This window comes from Grampus griseus, assembly GCF_964374135.1.
Source record: "Grampus griseus genome assembly, chromosome: 14".
NCBI classification, from domain to species: domain Eukaryota; kingdom Metazoa; phylum Chordata; class Mammalia; order Artiodactyla; family Delphinidae; genus Grampus; species Grampus griseus.
The window spans coordinates 59,410,254-59,425,663 of record NC_139008.1 but is presented as its reverse complement, the minus strand read 5'-3'; the positions used below and the strand labels follow the sequence as shown (position 1 = coordinate 59,425,663).

At 50.8% G+C, this 15,410-nt stretch overlaps 2 protein-coding genes across 3 annotated transcripts; one reads left to right on the top strand and one right to left on the bottom strand.

Annotated features, from left to right (window-relative positions):
- Positions 1-2,280: 2,280 nt before the first annotated feature.
- On the top strand, positions 2,281-3,055 carry OXT (oxytocin/neurophysin I prepropeptide; the record flags this gene model as incomplete). 2 transcript variants are annotated; one of them, XM_082670991.1, is made up of 3 exons in its annotated part: positions 2,281-2,406; positions 2,707-2,908; positions 3,000-3,055. In XM_082670991.1, the coding sequence occupies exons 1-3, from the start codon at positions 2,287-2,289 to the stop codon at positions 3,053-3,055; spliced, it is 378 nt and encodes a 125-aa protein (XP_082527117.1). In that variant the 5' UTR covers positions 2,281-2,286. The 2 variants fall into 2 exon arrangements, with proteins under 2 accessions (XP_082527117.1, XP_082527116.1); XM_082670990.1 differs by having other exon boundaries at positions 2,707-3,017.
- Positions 3,056-13,041: 9,986 nt separating this feature from the next.
- On the bottom strand, positions 13,042-15,028 carry AVP (arginine vasopressin; the record flags this gene model as incomplete). The annotated part of the gene is made up of 3 exons (XM_082670640.1): positions 13,042-13,220; positions 13,366-13,567; positions 14,909-15,028. 3 exons carry the CDS (start codon positions 15,026-15,028, stop codon positions 13,042-13,044), a joined length of 501 nt encoding a protein of 166 aa, XP_082526766.1.
- Between the last annotated feature and the right edge of the window lie 382 nt (positions 15,029-15,410).

The following is a 15,410-nucleotide window of genomic DNA, read 5'->3' as shown; positions in this document are numbered from 1 at the left end:
ACCAGTCCACCCTCAGATATCCACATGGCTTCTTTCCTCACCTCCTTCAAATGTCAGATGTCACCTTCACAAACAGACCTAGACTGAGCACCTCAGGAAAACTGCAACAAGCCCCACCTTTTCCTCCATAGCACTTACTGCTTCCTAACCCACTGAAATATGTTTCTTGCTTCTCCCCCTCCACTAGAATATAAGCGCCTGAGGGCTGGGATTTTTGTCTCTTTGTATCACTGATGTTTCCAAGCATCTGTACTGGGACCTGGTGCATCATCAGATGACAGTTGTTGAACAGCTGAAGGAAAACTGTCCTGTGGGGGACACTATGCTAAAATAATCTATGTGCATGTGTTAACTTGGGTGAGGTCACTGTGCTCACAGGGCAGGCGGGAGGCCTTTCTGGGGCTGCCTCCAGGGTCAAGCCCTTGGCCTTCTAGCCCGGCAATGCCAATGAGCTGATTTGGGTGAGAAACAAGACCAGCTGCTGACTGGTAATCCAGGTCAGCCTGATCTGCTCAGCCTGGCAGCCTCAGCACCCACCTTGAGGGGGTCAACAAGAGTGCAGAGGAGGCTGTCTCCTCTCCCAGGGATGACAATGACCTCATTTTTTCCTATTGCACGTCGGGATCCCCAGAGAGCAGACTGAGATGGAGTTTAACATGCAGGATGCTTATTACCAAGGGCCCTTGGGACCCACACTTGTGGGAGGGAGGAGGTGGAAACAAGGCTAGGCGGAGGGAGAACTTCCATGCAAGGCTCAATTGACCCCACAGGGATGTCCTGAGCTGAAATAATCCTTCAGAGTTGTCCGGCATTAGGCCAAAATGGACCAGTCATTGGATGTGGGCCGCCGGGGGAGGATGTGACTATGACCTTGGGACAGGCGGCTCTCTGTAGCTGAGGCAGGCCTTGGATGGGCTGTCAGCCAAAGGCTATCTGATGACCACTCTCCCAGCAGCTGGGTGGCAAGTCCCTTCTTGAAGGAGGATCCATGCTGAGCACCTCCCTGGTCATGACAACACTGATCAACACCCTTTCCACTGAGGCAGTCTGTCTTTCTTTTATTTTTAATGATTTTCATTTTAAGATACTGTACATTAAAAATGCAAAAAAAATCAGTTGTTTTTCAATTTTATTTTTGGCTGTGTTGGGTCTTAGTTGCGGCACGTGGGATCTTCATGCGGCATGCTGGATCTCTAGTTGTGGCGAGCAGGTTTCTCTCTCTAGTAGTGGCCCGCAGGCTCAGTACTTTCAGTGCACAGGCTTCATTGCCCCGCAGCATGTGGGATCTTAGTTCCCTGCATTGGAAGGCGGATTCTTAACCACTGGACCACCAGGGAAGTCTCCCAAAATCACTGTTTTTAAATGCATAACTAAAAACATAGAATTACAAATGAAACCAGTTATATTTATGAGCAGGTATCAAAATATTAAAAACATTTGAGATACAGTCACAAATGTGCTTCTTTATTTAAAGCATTAGATAACAAGATCTAGTGGCAGGTCCAATAACTGCCATAATTTCAAAGTGATGATGAGTCTGATGTTTAGAGACATTTGCGATAGCTGTCGTAATGGGATAGGAGGACATCTGCCATTTTGATTTGCAACAAAGCCACGGGTATTGCAAATTCTACTGTGGTTTGTTGTCTACCTCACAGCTGAGGAAAGGCTGAATTTCAGTTAGAAGTGAGAGAAAATAAAATCTTTTCCGATCTCAGTTCCGGGTGCAGGGAAATGGTTGCTGGTGTGGGGAGTGGGGCTGGGGTTCCAGGAAATCTGTGTTCAGGAGGAGGAGGACTTCTTTGTAGAGGGGAGCTAGGCTGCGTGTGTGGTTGGCCGAGAGGGCAGAGGGGGAGTCCTGCCGGAGTTTCTTCTGGCCTGGAGGAGCCCGAGGGTCCAGCCTGACCCCCACCCCAAGGTATTGGGAATGGGGGAGGGGGCTGCAGGGCGTCCCCCCACCCCCCACCAAACCCTGTCCCACCCTAGGGCCCAGGCCACGGCACTGGCTCCCCTCCCAGAGCTGCTTCCTTCCCCTAGCGGCATTCGGCATTCGCTATCATTGCCAGGTCCATTAGCCATTAGCCGATGCGGTGACCTTGACCCGGCCTGGACCCTGCAAATGAGGGGGCACGCCGGGGGCGCAGGGCCTGAACCGCAGCGGCCTGCTGTGACCGGTCATGCGGCGGCCCTCTTAGACACTGCTCCGCCTACGCGGCCCCTGGGCATAAAAAGCCGGGCCAGAGAGACAGCGCAGCCGCCGGACCCCGGACCCAGCCCTCCCGCACCATGGCCGCCCCCAGCCTCGCCTGCTGCCTGCTCGGCCTCCTGGCGCTGACCTCCGCCTGCTATATCCAGAACTGCCCCCTGGGCGGCAAGCGGGCCGTGCTGGACCTCGACGTACGCAAGGTGAGCGCCCAGCCCTAGTCCCGCGGCACTTGAGGCTGGGCAACCCGCAGCCACAGGGTCGCCCCTGCCGCTCCCTTTCCCGCGCTGACCCCGCGCCGGCCCCGCCTGGCCTAGGAACCAAGGCAGCCGAGTAGCTTTTGAGTCCCCTCCTTCGACCGCTTCTGGGGGCCAAAGAGCGCCAGGGAGACCCCGAACCTCCGGCGCTCCTCTGCTCAGCCGGCTCAGCCCCCCGCCCCGCAGGCTCTCCCTCCCGGGCCCGGGCCCCTCCCCGCCCCCGGCTCACCCCCGCCCTCCCGCCAGTGTCTCCCCTGCGGCCCCGGGGGCAAAGGCCGCTGCTTCGGGCCCAGCATCTGCTGCGGGGACGAGCTGGGCTGCCTCGTGGGCACGGCCGAGACGCTGCGCTGCCAGGAGGAGAACTACCTGCCGTCGCCCTGCCAGTCGGGCCAAAAGCCGTGCGGGAGCGGGGGCCGCTGCGCCGCCGCCGGCATCTGCTGCAGCCCGGGTGAGTCAGGCTGGAGCCGGGGCGGGACCGAGACACCGGGACCAGGCGGGGCGGGCCGTGGCGGGCCCTGACCCGGCGTCTCTTCATGCAGACGGCTGCCGCGGCGACCCCGCCTGCGACCCCGAGGCCGCCTTCTCCCAGCTCTGAGACCCGCCGGCCCCCGACACCGTCGGAGCGCAGCCCTCGCTCCCTCCGTAGCCACCCCCAGGAACTATGACTATTAAATAAAGCAGATTTTTTCCCCTCCAGCCCGACTCGCGTCTAAGTGTCAGAACTGGGAAGGGAGGGCGTTGGGGGAGTCGAAGATCGCCGGCTCTCGGCGCTTCATAGGGAATTAAAGCCGCCACCCCGAGGGGAGAAGGGTGCCGTTCCGCGGTGACGTCCTGTAGGGGTGGATGGAGGAAGGAGGGGGACGACACGGCTGGCTCCCAGGGAGATGGAAACAGTCCCCTGCTTCCCCCTCCAACAGAGCTGGGGGCCTACAGCAGGCGGGACATGAGAGGAACTTTCTAAGGTCCAAAGCGACAGAGTGGGGCCTGCAGAGATAAGAGTCTGACGGGGCACCAGAGGAAGGGTAGGAGGTTGGTCGTAGAGAGTGAAAGACTTCCTGACATCTGGAAGCAGGCTTGGGTCACACATGAGGGCTGGCCTGGGGGAGGGGAGCTTGGCTGGGGCAGCTGAAGGGCCTTCACGTTTCCAAGGAGCTGGACTCTCAGACCGCAGGAGGCCACCTGTACTCTCAGAAGGGGTGGCCAAGCTGGGGAGGCTGGGCGGGAGGGCCAGCACAGCCACCCTGTGGCTTGTTGTCCCACCCAGGAGGCCCTGGGTTCCCAGTGTTGCATGGAACCCAGGAGCCCTGCTCCTGACTGCAGTAAAGAAATGTGACAGCACTGGGGACCCTGCAGAACAGGGGTTCCTGAGAGCCCATAGCCACAGAAATGACCACAAAATGCAGAGGACACTAACAGAGAGACTCCTGCAACCTACACTTCTCATCTGTTCCTGGATCAAAGACCATTTTGGAGCAGGTATAAAAGCCTAACCCCTCTCCCCCAGAATGTGCCACCATTCACTTACTCGTGCTGTGGGACAAAAGCGATTTCAGAAGGTGCATGCCCACACACCCACTCCAAATAAAACAAGAGCGCATCACTATCTGTTAGTAATTTTTATATGTTATTTCTGTGGCTTTCTCACACACTGAAGCAATGAGGATTCACTCAGAGGCCTCCCACCCACCACAGGCAGTGTGTCGTCTCAGAGTGGAGAGAGAAAAAGTATACTAAAGAGGACTGTAAGGTTTTCTTTGTATAAATTACAAAACCAGGCAAAACTAAGCTATGGTGCTAGAGGTCTTGGGTGTGGTGGTGACAGGAAGGGGTATAAGGGGGCTTCTGGGGTGCTGGTCATATTCTGTTTCTTGGCCTGGGAGCTGGTAAAACAAGTGTGTTCAGTTTATTAAAATTCATTCAGATTGCACACATGTGATTTGTTCACTTTTGTATGTATATTATACTAGAATAAAAGTTTTTTAATGAAAAAATTATCATTATTACTGAGATGTATGAAGAGAAGAGAGATGAAGCTTTTGAAAGCCCCAGTGGTTCCTGACAAGGCTGTGAGAGCAGGTCCCTCCTCTTACCCCCCATATCTGGAACAAGAAATGACTGAGAGCTGAGTCCTGTTCAAATCAACCATGGGGAAGTATGTGATTCTCATAAATTGGTGTTTGAGAACCATGTCAAAGTTCTGTGGTCCCTCAGAAACCACACAGATGAAGAGGGAAGCAACCAGAAGGAACCACACTACTCAACTAGAGAGACACAAGGTTAGGGATTTGTGCTTTTCCAAGCTTGGGCATCCACCGGCCACATCAGCAGGAAGCCTGGGATCTCCCTCTGGGACATCAGTCTCTGAGTGCCCTGCATACCCTTCAAACCCCAGAGGATTCCATAGAGCAGAGCCATGTCAGCCCAGGTCTCCCCACCTGGAGAGAGAGTTCAGGGTCCCCTCACCCCTCCAGTGTTTCCTTTTCTGGTCTCAATAACACAGGGGCAGATTGACACCTCTTTTTCAGGGGATGATGCAGAGGTGGCATCAACCTGGGCCTGGTGAGGAAGAGGAGCTGGGAGAGTTGCCACGTGTGCTAAGTGAAGTGGTTCAGTGGCCAGACGGTGCAGAAGCCATTCTTCACTCTTCCTCCTCGCTCAGACCCATGGCCTTTGTCCTCCTTGGAATGACTCCTTCAAACTACCAAAGTGCTTGGGGCTTGTGCAGGGTGGTGGTTCCCAACCCCTGCTTTGTATAACTAGTACTTTGTGAACCCATTTAACTACCTGGGAATGAAATTCCTAGATAACATGCCCACCCACACACAATTTCAAAAACATATAATTAGTCCTAGCAGTAATATAAAGTAGAGAAAAGGAAAGTAATTTAGTACAAAATAACACTATTTTAATATGTAGCTAAACATGTCAGGCTACACTGGGTGACATATACACAATAAGGTCATCTCATGATTATATCTGCTTATATCAAATACAGTAAAAAGAGATTGGAAGCCAATCTCTACAGGACATTCAGGAAAATAAGATGGTCAAAGCACCATGAGGATCAATAGTCTTTTTTGTACCTAAAGAAAAGATGGACTCAGATATCAATGAATCACAAAGAATGTATTCATGGGACACCTGGGGAAATTTGAACAGTATATATTTGATGATAATATATATTGTTGAGTTTTGGCTTGGGGCTTGCATGTGTGTGGTAACAGTCTGTGGTCATATCTTTAACAAAAGTTCCTCTCATTTGAGATGCACACTGGAACGTTTACAGATGACATGGGATGACTACTGGGATGACTTGGGGGTGGGAGGAGGGAGTGGAGGTAGAGATGAAAGAAGGATCATGTGTTGATAATTGTGGGAGTGAAGGAGGGGGTAGGTACCCAAGGGGTCTTTGTTTGGTGGCTCTACTTTTTTGTATATTTGAAATTTCTCTTAATAAAAACTAAAAAACCAAAAAGATTGTGGTAGAGGTAAATATTCTGATATGAAGAGATGCCCCAAATTTACTTTGTTAAAAAAAGATGTGAATTACTTTGTTAAAAAAGATGTGAGTAGTATCTGTACATTATGAAATAATACTAATTTGTAAAATAAAAATTCATATGTGTGCATACCAGAACACTGTGGGCAACCTCAGAGATGAGCTCTTCACAGCTGTGAGAAGCTTTAGGACACAGCATTCTAGTCTGAAAGCTGTAATCATTGACTGCATCACTGAGCATTTATTGCTGTGATTTATTTTTATGTCACTCTGTACTATCCAGCTCCTCCAGTACAACCCTGAAGGACAGCAATTTCAGTTTTCTGTAGGGTCTATGTGGACAATAAGTTTGCCCTGCTTCCATACCTACTAAATTTCGTGTAGTTTAGTTTTTAAATCTGGAATGGTTTGAAATTATACCAGAAGTTTTTCCCAGCGTCATAAGAGGTGATTGTCCATGGGGCAGAGGTCAGAAATATTTTTTCCCTTTCCCGATATTTTCTTCCATGTAGAGGGGTTTCCCTGAGATAACACTCCTCCCAGGGAGTAGCTGACTTGTGGGGCAGGGTGAGAGGAAAGGAGCAGGTATAATGCCACCCCTTCCTCTCCGATCCCTCTTGGGATGAGGCTGCCATCCCAGGAAGCATGTGCTGTCACAGTGCAAATGCAGGAGCTCAGCGGTAAGCCCTATGAAGTTCCAGCTCCTTGTGTCTGGGACAGTAAACAGCTCTAGCTTGTTACTCAGCTTTGTGAAGCCTCCTTGCCAGCAGGTCCAAATTGCATTGTTTAATATCAGTTCTATCAATAATAAAGGTAGTCTTCTGGCCTCCAAATGTCACATTCTTTTATTTCATTTTTTAATTGTTTCAGAATTCAGGGGTTATAGTTAGTCAAAGTTAGGCTGCCATTATAAAAACACCCAAACCGTAAGGAGAACTTAGGGAGGTAGAGAAGGTCACTGTTTAATTCCCTCTGTCCTATCAGTCCTCAGTGAACATCCTCAGCTCTGTTCCACTTTGTCACTTAGGGACCCAGGTTTCTTCTCTCATATAGTTCTGTCATCCCCTAGGCCTCATCTCTGCCTGCATATTTGAGACCAGGACGTTGTGGATTCCACTGGGTGGGAAGGGAAAGAGTGTGGAGGAGGCTCACACTGTCGTTAAGACCCCAAGTTCACTATTCCTTTCACTCACATTTTATTGACAAGAACATGGTCATATGGACACACAGTGCAAATGAAGCTGGAAAATGTAGCTACAATTCTATTACTACACAGTGCCAATCAAATTCCCAGAAGGATTTTTTTGGTACGAATTGCAAAGGAACTAAAATAGCTAAATCAGTTTTGAAGAAGAAAGTTGAAAGAGTCTCACTACCTAATTTCCAGACTTACTGTAAAGCTACCACACTCAGGACAGGGTGGGAGTGGAGAAAAGATAGGCCTATTGATCAATGCAACAGATCAGAGAGGCCAGAAATAGACTTACGTGTGTATGGTCAAATGATTTTTGAGAAAGTTACAAAGACAATTGAATAGAGAAAGAATAGTCATTACAACAAATAGAGCTGGAGGGAATTCCCTGGCGGTCCAGTGGTTAGGACTCCATGCTTTCACTGCCAAGGACCCAGGTTCAATCCCTAGTCGGGGAACTAAGATCCTGCAAGCCCCATGGCCAAAAAAAAAATGAAAGAAAGAAAAGAAAAATAATTAAAACAAACAAATAGAGCTGGAACAAATGAATATCCAGATGCAAACAGTGAACTTCAATGCACAACTTGTACCCTATACAAAAATTAACTCAAAATGGATCATAGTTCAAATTCTAATCTGTTTAAAACTTATAAACTTTTGGTGATTACAATAGAGCCACTATAAACATTCACATACAGCTTTTTGTGTGAATATAGATATTCATTTCACTTGGATCACTACCTGTTAATGGGACTGGTGGGTTAAATGGTAATTGTAAGTTTAACTTTACAAGAAGCTATAGAACAGTTTTCCAGAGTGGGTGAATGATTTTGTATCCACATCCACAATATATGAGGGTTACGATTGCTCCATATCCCTGTCAGCACATGATATTCTCAGCGTCCCCCTTTTTCTTAAGACATTGAAGTGGTTTCTCACTATGGCTTTAATTTGCCTTTCCCTAATGACTAATGATGCTGAACATCTTTACATGTGTTTATTTGCCATCTATGTATCTTATGTGGTAAAGTACCTGCTTAAATTGTTTAGCCATTTTAAAAGTTGAGTCATTTTCTTATTATTGAGTTTTGAGAGGGCAGTCTTTATATATTCTGGGTATAAGTCCTTTATAAGTTGTGTGATTTGTGAATCTTTTCTCCCAGTCTGTGGCTTGTCTTTGCATTCTCTTAACAGTGTACTTTAAAGAGCAGAAGCTCTCTCCTGCTCTTATGACCACGTCGACACTCCTACAGTCCAGCCTCCCTCTGCCTCTTTCTCTCTCATAAGAACACTGAGATTGCATGGAGGGACCGCCCGGATACTCCAGAGCCATTTTCCATCTCAAGATCCTTAACTTCGTTCCATGTGTAAAGTATCTTTTCCCACATAATAGAATTTCATGGGTCACAAGGATTAGACTCAGGGTACCTTTGGGGTAGTACTCTAACAAAGTATGGTAAGAACTTCAGAATGTTCTGTTTTCATATAAAGAAAGCTTTGAAAACTGTCCTGTTCCTGTCCTGTGTACCTGATTGTGATAAAGTGTTGTCCCCACAATTGTACCTCCTCACACTCCCCAGTCTTGTGGGACGGTCCCATTGCTTCTCACACCCCCTTAGACATTTATTTGCATGGTTAGCTGTCCTTCCCCCAATCTGGTTGGAGGATGGTGACATTGGAATGAAAATGGGGCTGGGGGTCAGTGCACTTGTTCCTTGTACAGGAGCACTTCCTCTGGAGGTACAGCAAGCTCAGGTCAGATCTGGACTCTCTAAGAGGCAGACTTTCCAGGTTCTAAGCCACTCCTGGGACTGAAGCTAACACATGCTCATCGTGTCTTCCAAGGATTCAGTTATTTCATGTATGAAAGACAAAACTTCAAAATTTCTGCAAGGTAATACGATTACACGTTCATGGATAATGTATGAATATTTCTGACAGACAAATTAGTGACATGTCCAATAATCCAGCCATCAGTATTCTTAAAGCAGATGTCTATTCTTTGATTGAAGACTTTTTAAAATATATTTAGTGGGCAAAATTGTTCCAGTTGTACACAACCAAATCGTCATTCCGCTGTATTGTCTTAACATTATATATTATATATATATTATATATATGTCTTAACATATATATATATTATATAAGACAACATTATATATTGTCTTAAATATGATATATCATGAACCAAAATTAATTAATTAATTAAATAAAATGAGCAGAAGTTTTTAATTTTGGTGAATTCCAAATGTATCAAATTTCTTCTTTTATGGATCTTGCTTTTGGTGTCAGAGCTAGGAAACTTTTGTATAACTTGAGGTCCTAAAGAATTTCCCCTATATTTTCTTCAAGAAGTTTTATAATTTTAGGGACTTCCCTGGTGGTCCAGTGATTAAGACTCTGTTCTCCCAATTCAAGGGGCCTGGGTTCAATTCCTGGTCGGGAACTAAGATCCCATGTACCACAACTAAGCCCACATGCCTCAACTACTGAGCCCGGCGTGCTCTAGAGTGTGCATGCTGCAACTAGAGAAGCCGGTGCGCCACAGTGAAGACCCAGCGCAGCCAAAATAAATAAATAATAATAAATAAATTTTTTAAAAAGTAAGTTTTATAATTTTAGATTTTATATTTAAGTCTATGATCCATTTTTTTAATTGAAGTATAGTTGATTTACAATGTTGTGTTAGTTTTTGGTGTACAACAAAGTGATTCAGTTATACATATATACGAATATATATATTCTCTTTTTTCTTTTTCTTTTCTATACATTCTTTTTCAGATTCTTTTTCACTATAGTTCATTACAAGATATTGAATATAGTTCCCTGTGCAACAGCAGGTCTTTGTTGTTTACCTATTTTATATATAGTACTGTGTATATTTTAATCCCAAACTCCTAATTTATCCCCCCTCCTTCCCCTTTGGTAAACATAAGATTGCTTTCTATGTCTGTGAGTCTGCTTCTGTTTTGTAAATAAGTTCATTTGTATCACTTTTTTAGATTCCACGTATGTGGTATCAAATGATAATTGTGTTTGTCTGACTTACTTCACTTAGAATGATAGTCTCTAGGTCCATCCATATTGCTGCAAATGGCATTATTTCATTCTTTCTTATGGCTGAGTAATATTCCATTGTATATGTATATACCACATCTTTTTCATTCATCTGTCGATGGACACTTAGGTTGCTTACATGTCTTGGTGATTGTGAATAGTGCTGCTATGAACATTGGGGTGCATGTATCTTTTTCGAATTATAGGTTTTGTCTTTTCTGGATACATGCCCAGGAGTGGGGTTGCTGGATCATATGGCAACTCTATTTTTAGGGGTTTTTTTTGTTTTTTGGGGGGGGCACTGCGGTGGGTCTTCATTGTTGCACGCGGGCTTTCTTTAGTTGCGGCGAGTAGGGGCTACTCTTCATTGCAGTGCACGGGCTTCTCATTGCGATGGCTTCTCTTGTTTTTGTTTTTTAAAGAGATTTTTAAAAATTTATTTATTTTATTTTTGGCTGTGTTGAGTCTTCATTGCTGCGCGCGGGCTTTAGTTGCGGTGAATGGGGGCTACTCTTCATTGTGGTGTGCGGGCTTCTCATTGTGGTGGCTTTTCTTGTTGCAGAGCACGAGCTCTAGGAGCACAGGCTTCAGTAGTTGTGGCACGTGGGCTCAGTAATTGTGGCGCACGGGCTTAGTTGCTCCGCGGCCTGAGAGATCTTCCCGGACCAGGACTGGAACCCGTGTCCCCTGCATTGGCAGGCAGATTCTTAACCCCTGCGCCACTAGGGAAGTCCCACGATGGCTTCTCTTGTTGCGGAGCACGGGCTCTAGGCACGCGGGGTTCAGTAGTTGTGGCACTCGGGCTTCAGCAGTTGTGGCTTGCAGGGTCTAGAGCGCAAGCTCAGTAGTTGTGGCTCACGGGCTTAGTTGCTCCACAGCATGTGGGATCTTCCCGGACCAGGACTGGAACCCATTTCTCCTGCATTTGTAGGCAGATTCTTAACCACTGTGCAACCCAGGAAGCCCTATTTTTAGTTTTTTAAGGAATCTCTCCATACTGTTCTCCATAGTGGCTGCACCAATTTATATTCCCACCAACAGTGTAGGAGGGTTCCCTTTTCTCCACACCCTCTCCAGCATTTATTATTTGTAGGTCTTTTGATGATGGCCATTCTGACTGGTGTGAGGTGATACCTCACTGCAGTTTTGATTTGCTTGTCTGTAATAATTAGCGATGTTGAGCATATGATCCTTTTTTAAAAACCAAGCTGCCTCTTCCCACCGCCCTCTGTCTGGATGGGTTACTAAATTCCTATTAGGTCTGGTCCTGCCCCACGTCTTCCCAGACCTGGGGACTGGTCCTGAGTGTGCCACACTAGGGTAGAGGCGGGAGGCCATGGCAGGGAGAGAAGCCAGTGTGGGCCCTGCCCCGGCCAGACTTAATCACGCTGGACACTGAGCTGGGTCAGGATGATGGCAGAGCAGAGCTCTAAGACTAGAAGAGAGCTTGCGGCTGACTGAGACTGAGTCACTAGGCTCCGCCCCAAGGCAGGGTGTTGGGGTCAGGGCTCAGAGTGACTTCTCTCTGCCTGCGCTCCCTCCTGGCCTCCAAGTGTGGGAGGATTCCAGAGGAGATGCAGCCCCTGTGGTCCCAAGACCTGGAGCAAGAAATCCCAAGGAGAGGATGCAGAGAAGAGAGGGGGTAGAGAGAGAAGGATGGGAGGTAACGGAGGGGAAAGTTGGGACAGAAGAGGCAAGGAAGGGATGAAGAGGGATAAGGAGAGAAGCAAGAGGAACGAGAGGTCAGGGGGTGGACAGGGGAAAAGAAACCAGTGAGGGGAAAGGGGATAAAGGGGTGGATGGGATAGAGGGGACAAAGAGGGACAGAGGGCCATAGAAAAGGATCTGCCAAATGCTAGCAGACTTCTACCCTGAAGCTGCATTGTCAAGGCTGGAAGGTCCTAATGTGAGTGTGTGTGTGTGTGTGTGTGTGTGTGTGTGTGTGTGTGTGTGTGTACATGTGCCTGTCTATGGTCCAGTCAGCTGGGTCTGCATTTCCCTGGGTGTGTCTGTGCTTCCCAATGTGTGTCTCAGGGTCTGTATCTCTGACTGTGGGCAAAGATCACCGGGCATGTCCCAAACAATTTTTTTCTTGTCTGTTTGTCTGGCTGTGTGTGTGGTTGGTGTGGCTGTTTTGGGGGGGAGGGGTATGTACCTAGGGTTTCCGTGGGCTCTGTCTCTCATGCTGGCTGAGTGGCCCGAATGGGGATGCTTAGTCTCCTCCTGGACCGACAGTACCTGGCCCCCCTCTCTGCTGGGTCTGGGGTGATGTCCCCTCCACACGGGCACATAAAGCACAGCCTTGGATGAGATAGGCTGGGAATTCCTGAAGCTGTTTGTGCCTCAGCTTCCCAGGATGTAAACGGGGACGAGAACTGCGGTCACCCTTGGTGCATCCCCTTGCCTCTCTCTCTCACTCTTCTCTCCGTGACTCTCAATGTTTCTCTCTCTCTCTCTCCATCGTTCTGCTGTCCCTCTATCTCTTGCTATCTTGTCCACCCATGTCTTTCCCCATCTCTGCCTTTATTTCCATCCCTCTGCCAGATCCCCAACCCAGCCTCTCCGCGGCCTGGACAGTGGCCCTTCCCCTCCCCGCCCGCAGGTCGCCCTGTCAGTAGTTCTATCTAGAATCGTGCTGGCCCAAGATCGCTTCCCGACAGGATCTGTCCCTTTTCTGGGGTGGATCTGCTCACGACTTAGGGTCCGGGAACTGGTCCCCCACCCTCCTGTCCTCTCCCCTCTCCACCCCCAGAGACGGAGACGCACGCTAGCCAATGCCTTTAAGACCGTTTATTTTTCGTGCTGCGAGGGCGGGGGGTGGGGAGGGGGCGCCTCAGTAGACGCCGGGCTGGGCGGGCTCAGCGGGCTCCGGCGCCCCCGCCAGCTGCACCAGCCGCAGCAGCAAGGCCCCGCTCGGCCCGTCCAGCAGGGTCGCGTTGCTCAGGTCGCTCGCCCGGGCGCGTCGAGGGAAGCTGGCGCCCTCCCGGCACTCGGGCTCCGTCACGCAGCTCTCTGCGGGCAGCATGGGCTGAGCGCGCGGCGCGGGGGCGCAGCAAGCTGCCCAGGCCCCGCCCCCACCAGACCCAGGTTGGCCTGGCCCCCGCCCCGGCCAGGACCCAGCGCCACCCCTCCGCCCCCCGCCGCCCAGGCCGCTCACCGTCGTTGCAGCAGATGCCGGCGGCGGCGCAGCGGCCCCCGCTCCCGCACGGCTTCTGGCCCGACTGGCAGGGCGACGGCAGGTAGTTCTCCTCCTGGCAGCGCAGCGCCTCGGCCGTGCCCACGAGGCAGCCCAGCTCGTCCCCGCAGCAGATGCTGGGCCCGAAGCAGCGGCCTTTGCCCCCGGGGCCGCAGGGGAGACACTGGCGGGAGGGCGGGGGTGAGCCGGGGGCGGGGAGGGGCCCGGGCCCGGGAGGGAGAGCCTGCGGGGCGGGGGGCTGAGCTGGGTGGGGGAGGACAGGGCAGAGGAGCGCCGGAGGTTCGGGGGTCTCCCTGGCGCTCTTTGGCCCCCAGAAGCGGTCGAAGGAGGGGGACTCAAAAGCTACTCGGCTGCCTTGGTTTTCAGGTGACTAAGGAACAGCTCTCAGTGACAGCCCTCAGCATCCTCCCCCTTCGTTGAGGGAGGGGTCCCTCATGGGCTGCATGGGAGAGACCTTCCTTCTCACCTTTGGGGCCTCCTGGTGTGCATCCCTCTCTCAGCTGCCCACTATCCTCCCCTTAATGCAGACCTTCCTCCTCTGCCCGCGTTGCTCCAGTTCCATCTCTAGCATGCACCCCCTCTCCACACCCACCCCACCCCGTGCAGGGAGGGTCCCTGCCCCGCTCCAGAATACACTCAGGCCCTTCTTCACATGTCCTGTTCCCTCTCTGGCCTTACCCTGCCCCTCAAGCCAGTGGGCCTCACTTGGGCCCTGACCTCTGCTCACTCACCTATGGACTGACCCTGTGGGTGGCAGGGACATGAGCCCTAGAGGAGGGCATGAGGCACCTAGGTGACTCCAGCTTCCAAAGCTGCCAAGCAGAGGGAGGGGTTGTTTGTGGGGGCTGTCCACCTACCCACCCTAGTTTGTTCCGCAGCTCAAAACTGGCCACCTGTGGCCTTGACAGAATTGAGCATGGTTATTGGATTTCCTTTAGCTCTGCTGAAGGTGGAATAAGAGGGAATCACTGGACATGCAGCATGAAAGAATTGGGCTAGGTACCCAGCAGAACTTCCTTACAGGATACTTGGGTGGCACCTCCCACTCAGGCAAGCTCAGGGCAATGGCCAGCTTCTGGGGGATGGGGGGCTGGGGCCCATGGCTAGGAGAGGCCAGGAGTTGAACAGGGAAGGCCTCAAGTGCTGGAGAAGACAGAGCCTCCGAAGCTCCAGCTAGTCCTGGAGGAGAGGCCGCCATGGGCACAGAGGAGGTCTTGCCATCCAGTTCTCCCTGATCCAGCACAGAGTCCAGTTACTGGGGAAACCTCTCTTTCCTGCATCCCTTCTCTGGATGGAGACAATGTTCAGGAAGTCCTACGGCCCGTCCTAGCCCGCCCGACAGCCTGGTCCCCTCTGTTTGCCCATGCCAAGCCTCCCTTCTTCTGTTGGGCACTTCCCCTAAAGCCTGCCTCTCCCACAACTTCCCTTCCTAGCCCCTGCACTGTGATGCCATCCCTGGGCCTCTGCCCCGGCCCAGTAACCCTGAGATGGGCCACGGTCATACCTGTCTCAGCTCCAGGTCGGACATGGCCCTCTTGCCGCCCCTTGGGCAGTTCTGGAAGTAGCAAGCGGAGGTGAAGGCCAGCAGGCCGAGGAAGCAGGCAGGCAGCGTGGCGTCGGGCATCCTGGCACAGGTGGGCACAGTCTGCAGTGCTGCTCTGTGGACTGTGCTGTGCTGCCTTCGCTGGCTGCCTATTTATGTCTGCAGGTGTTCCCTCTGAGGTGACGTGGCCACCACCCCCCTCCCCAGTGGCTCCCCAGGAGCCCGTGGCCGCCAGGTCCCAGTCGTCAGCAGTGATTCAGGCATCTGGGGACGCACGTGGGCCTGTGCAGGGGATGATGGGGGAGGGGTGCCAGCCTCTGGGCTGTCATTGGCAGCGGTGTGGCTGCGGTGTGACAGGAGCTGCTGTGACTGTAATTGTGACTCTCTGGACTCAGGGAGAGACAGACGTGTCGGGGGGGGCGGTCACCTGGAGACTGTCTCCAAGCTTTCTGGTGCCCAGAAG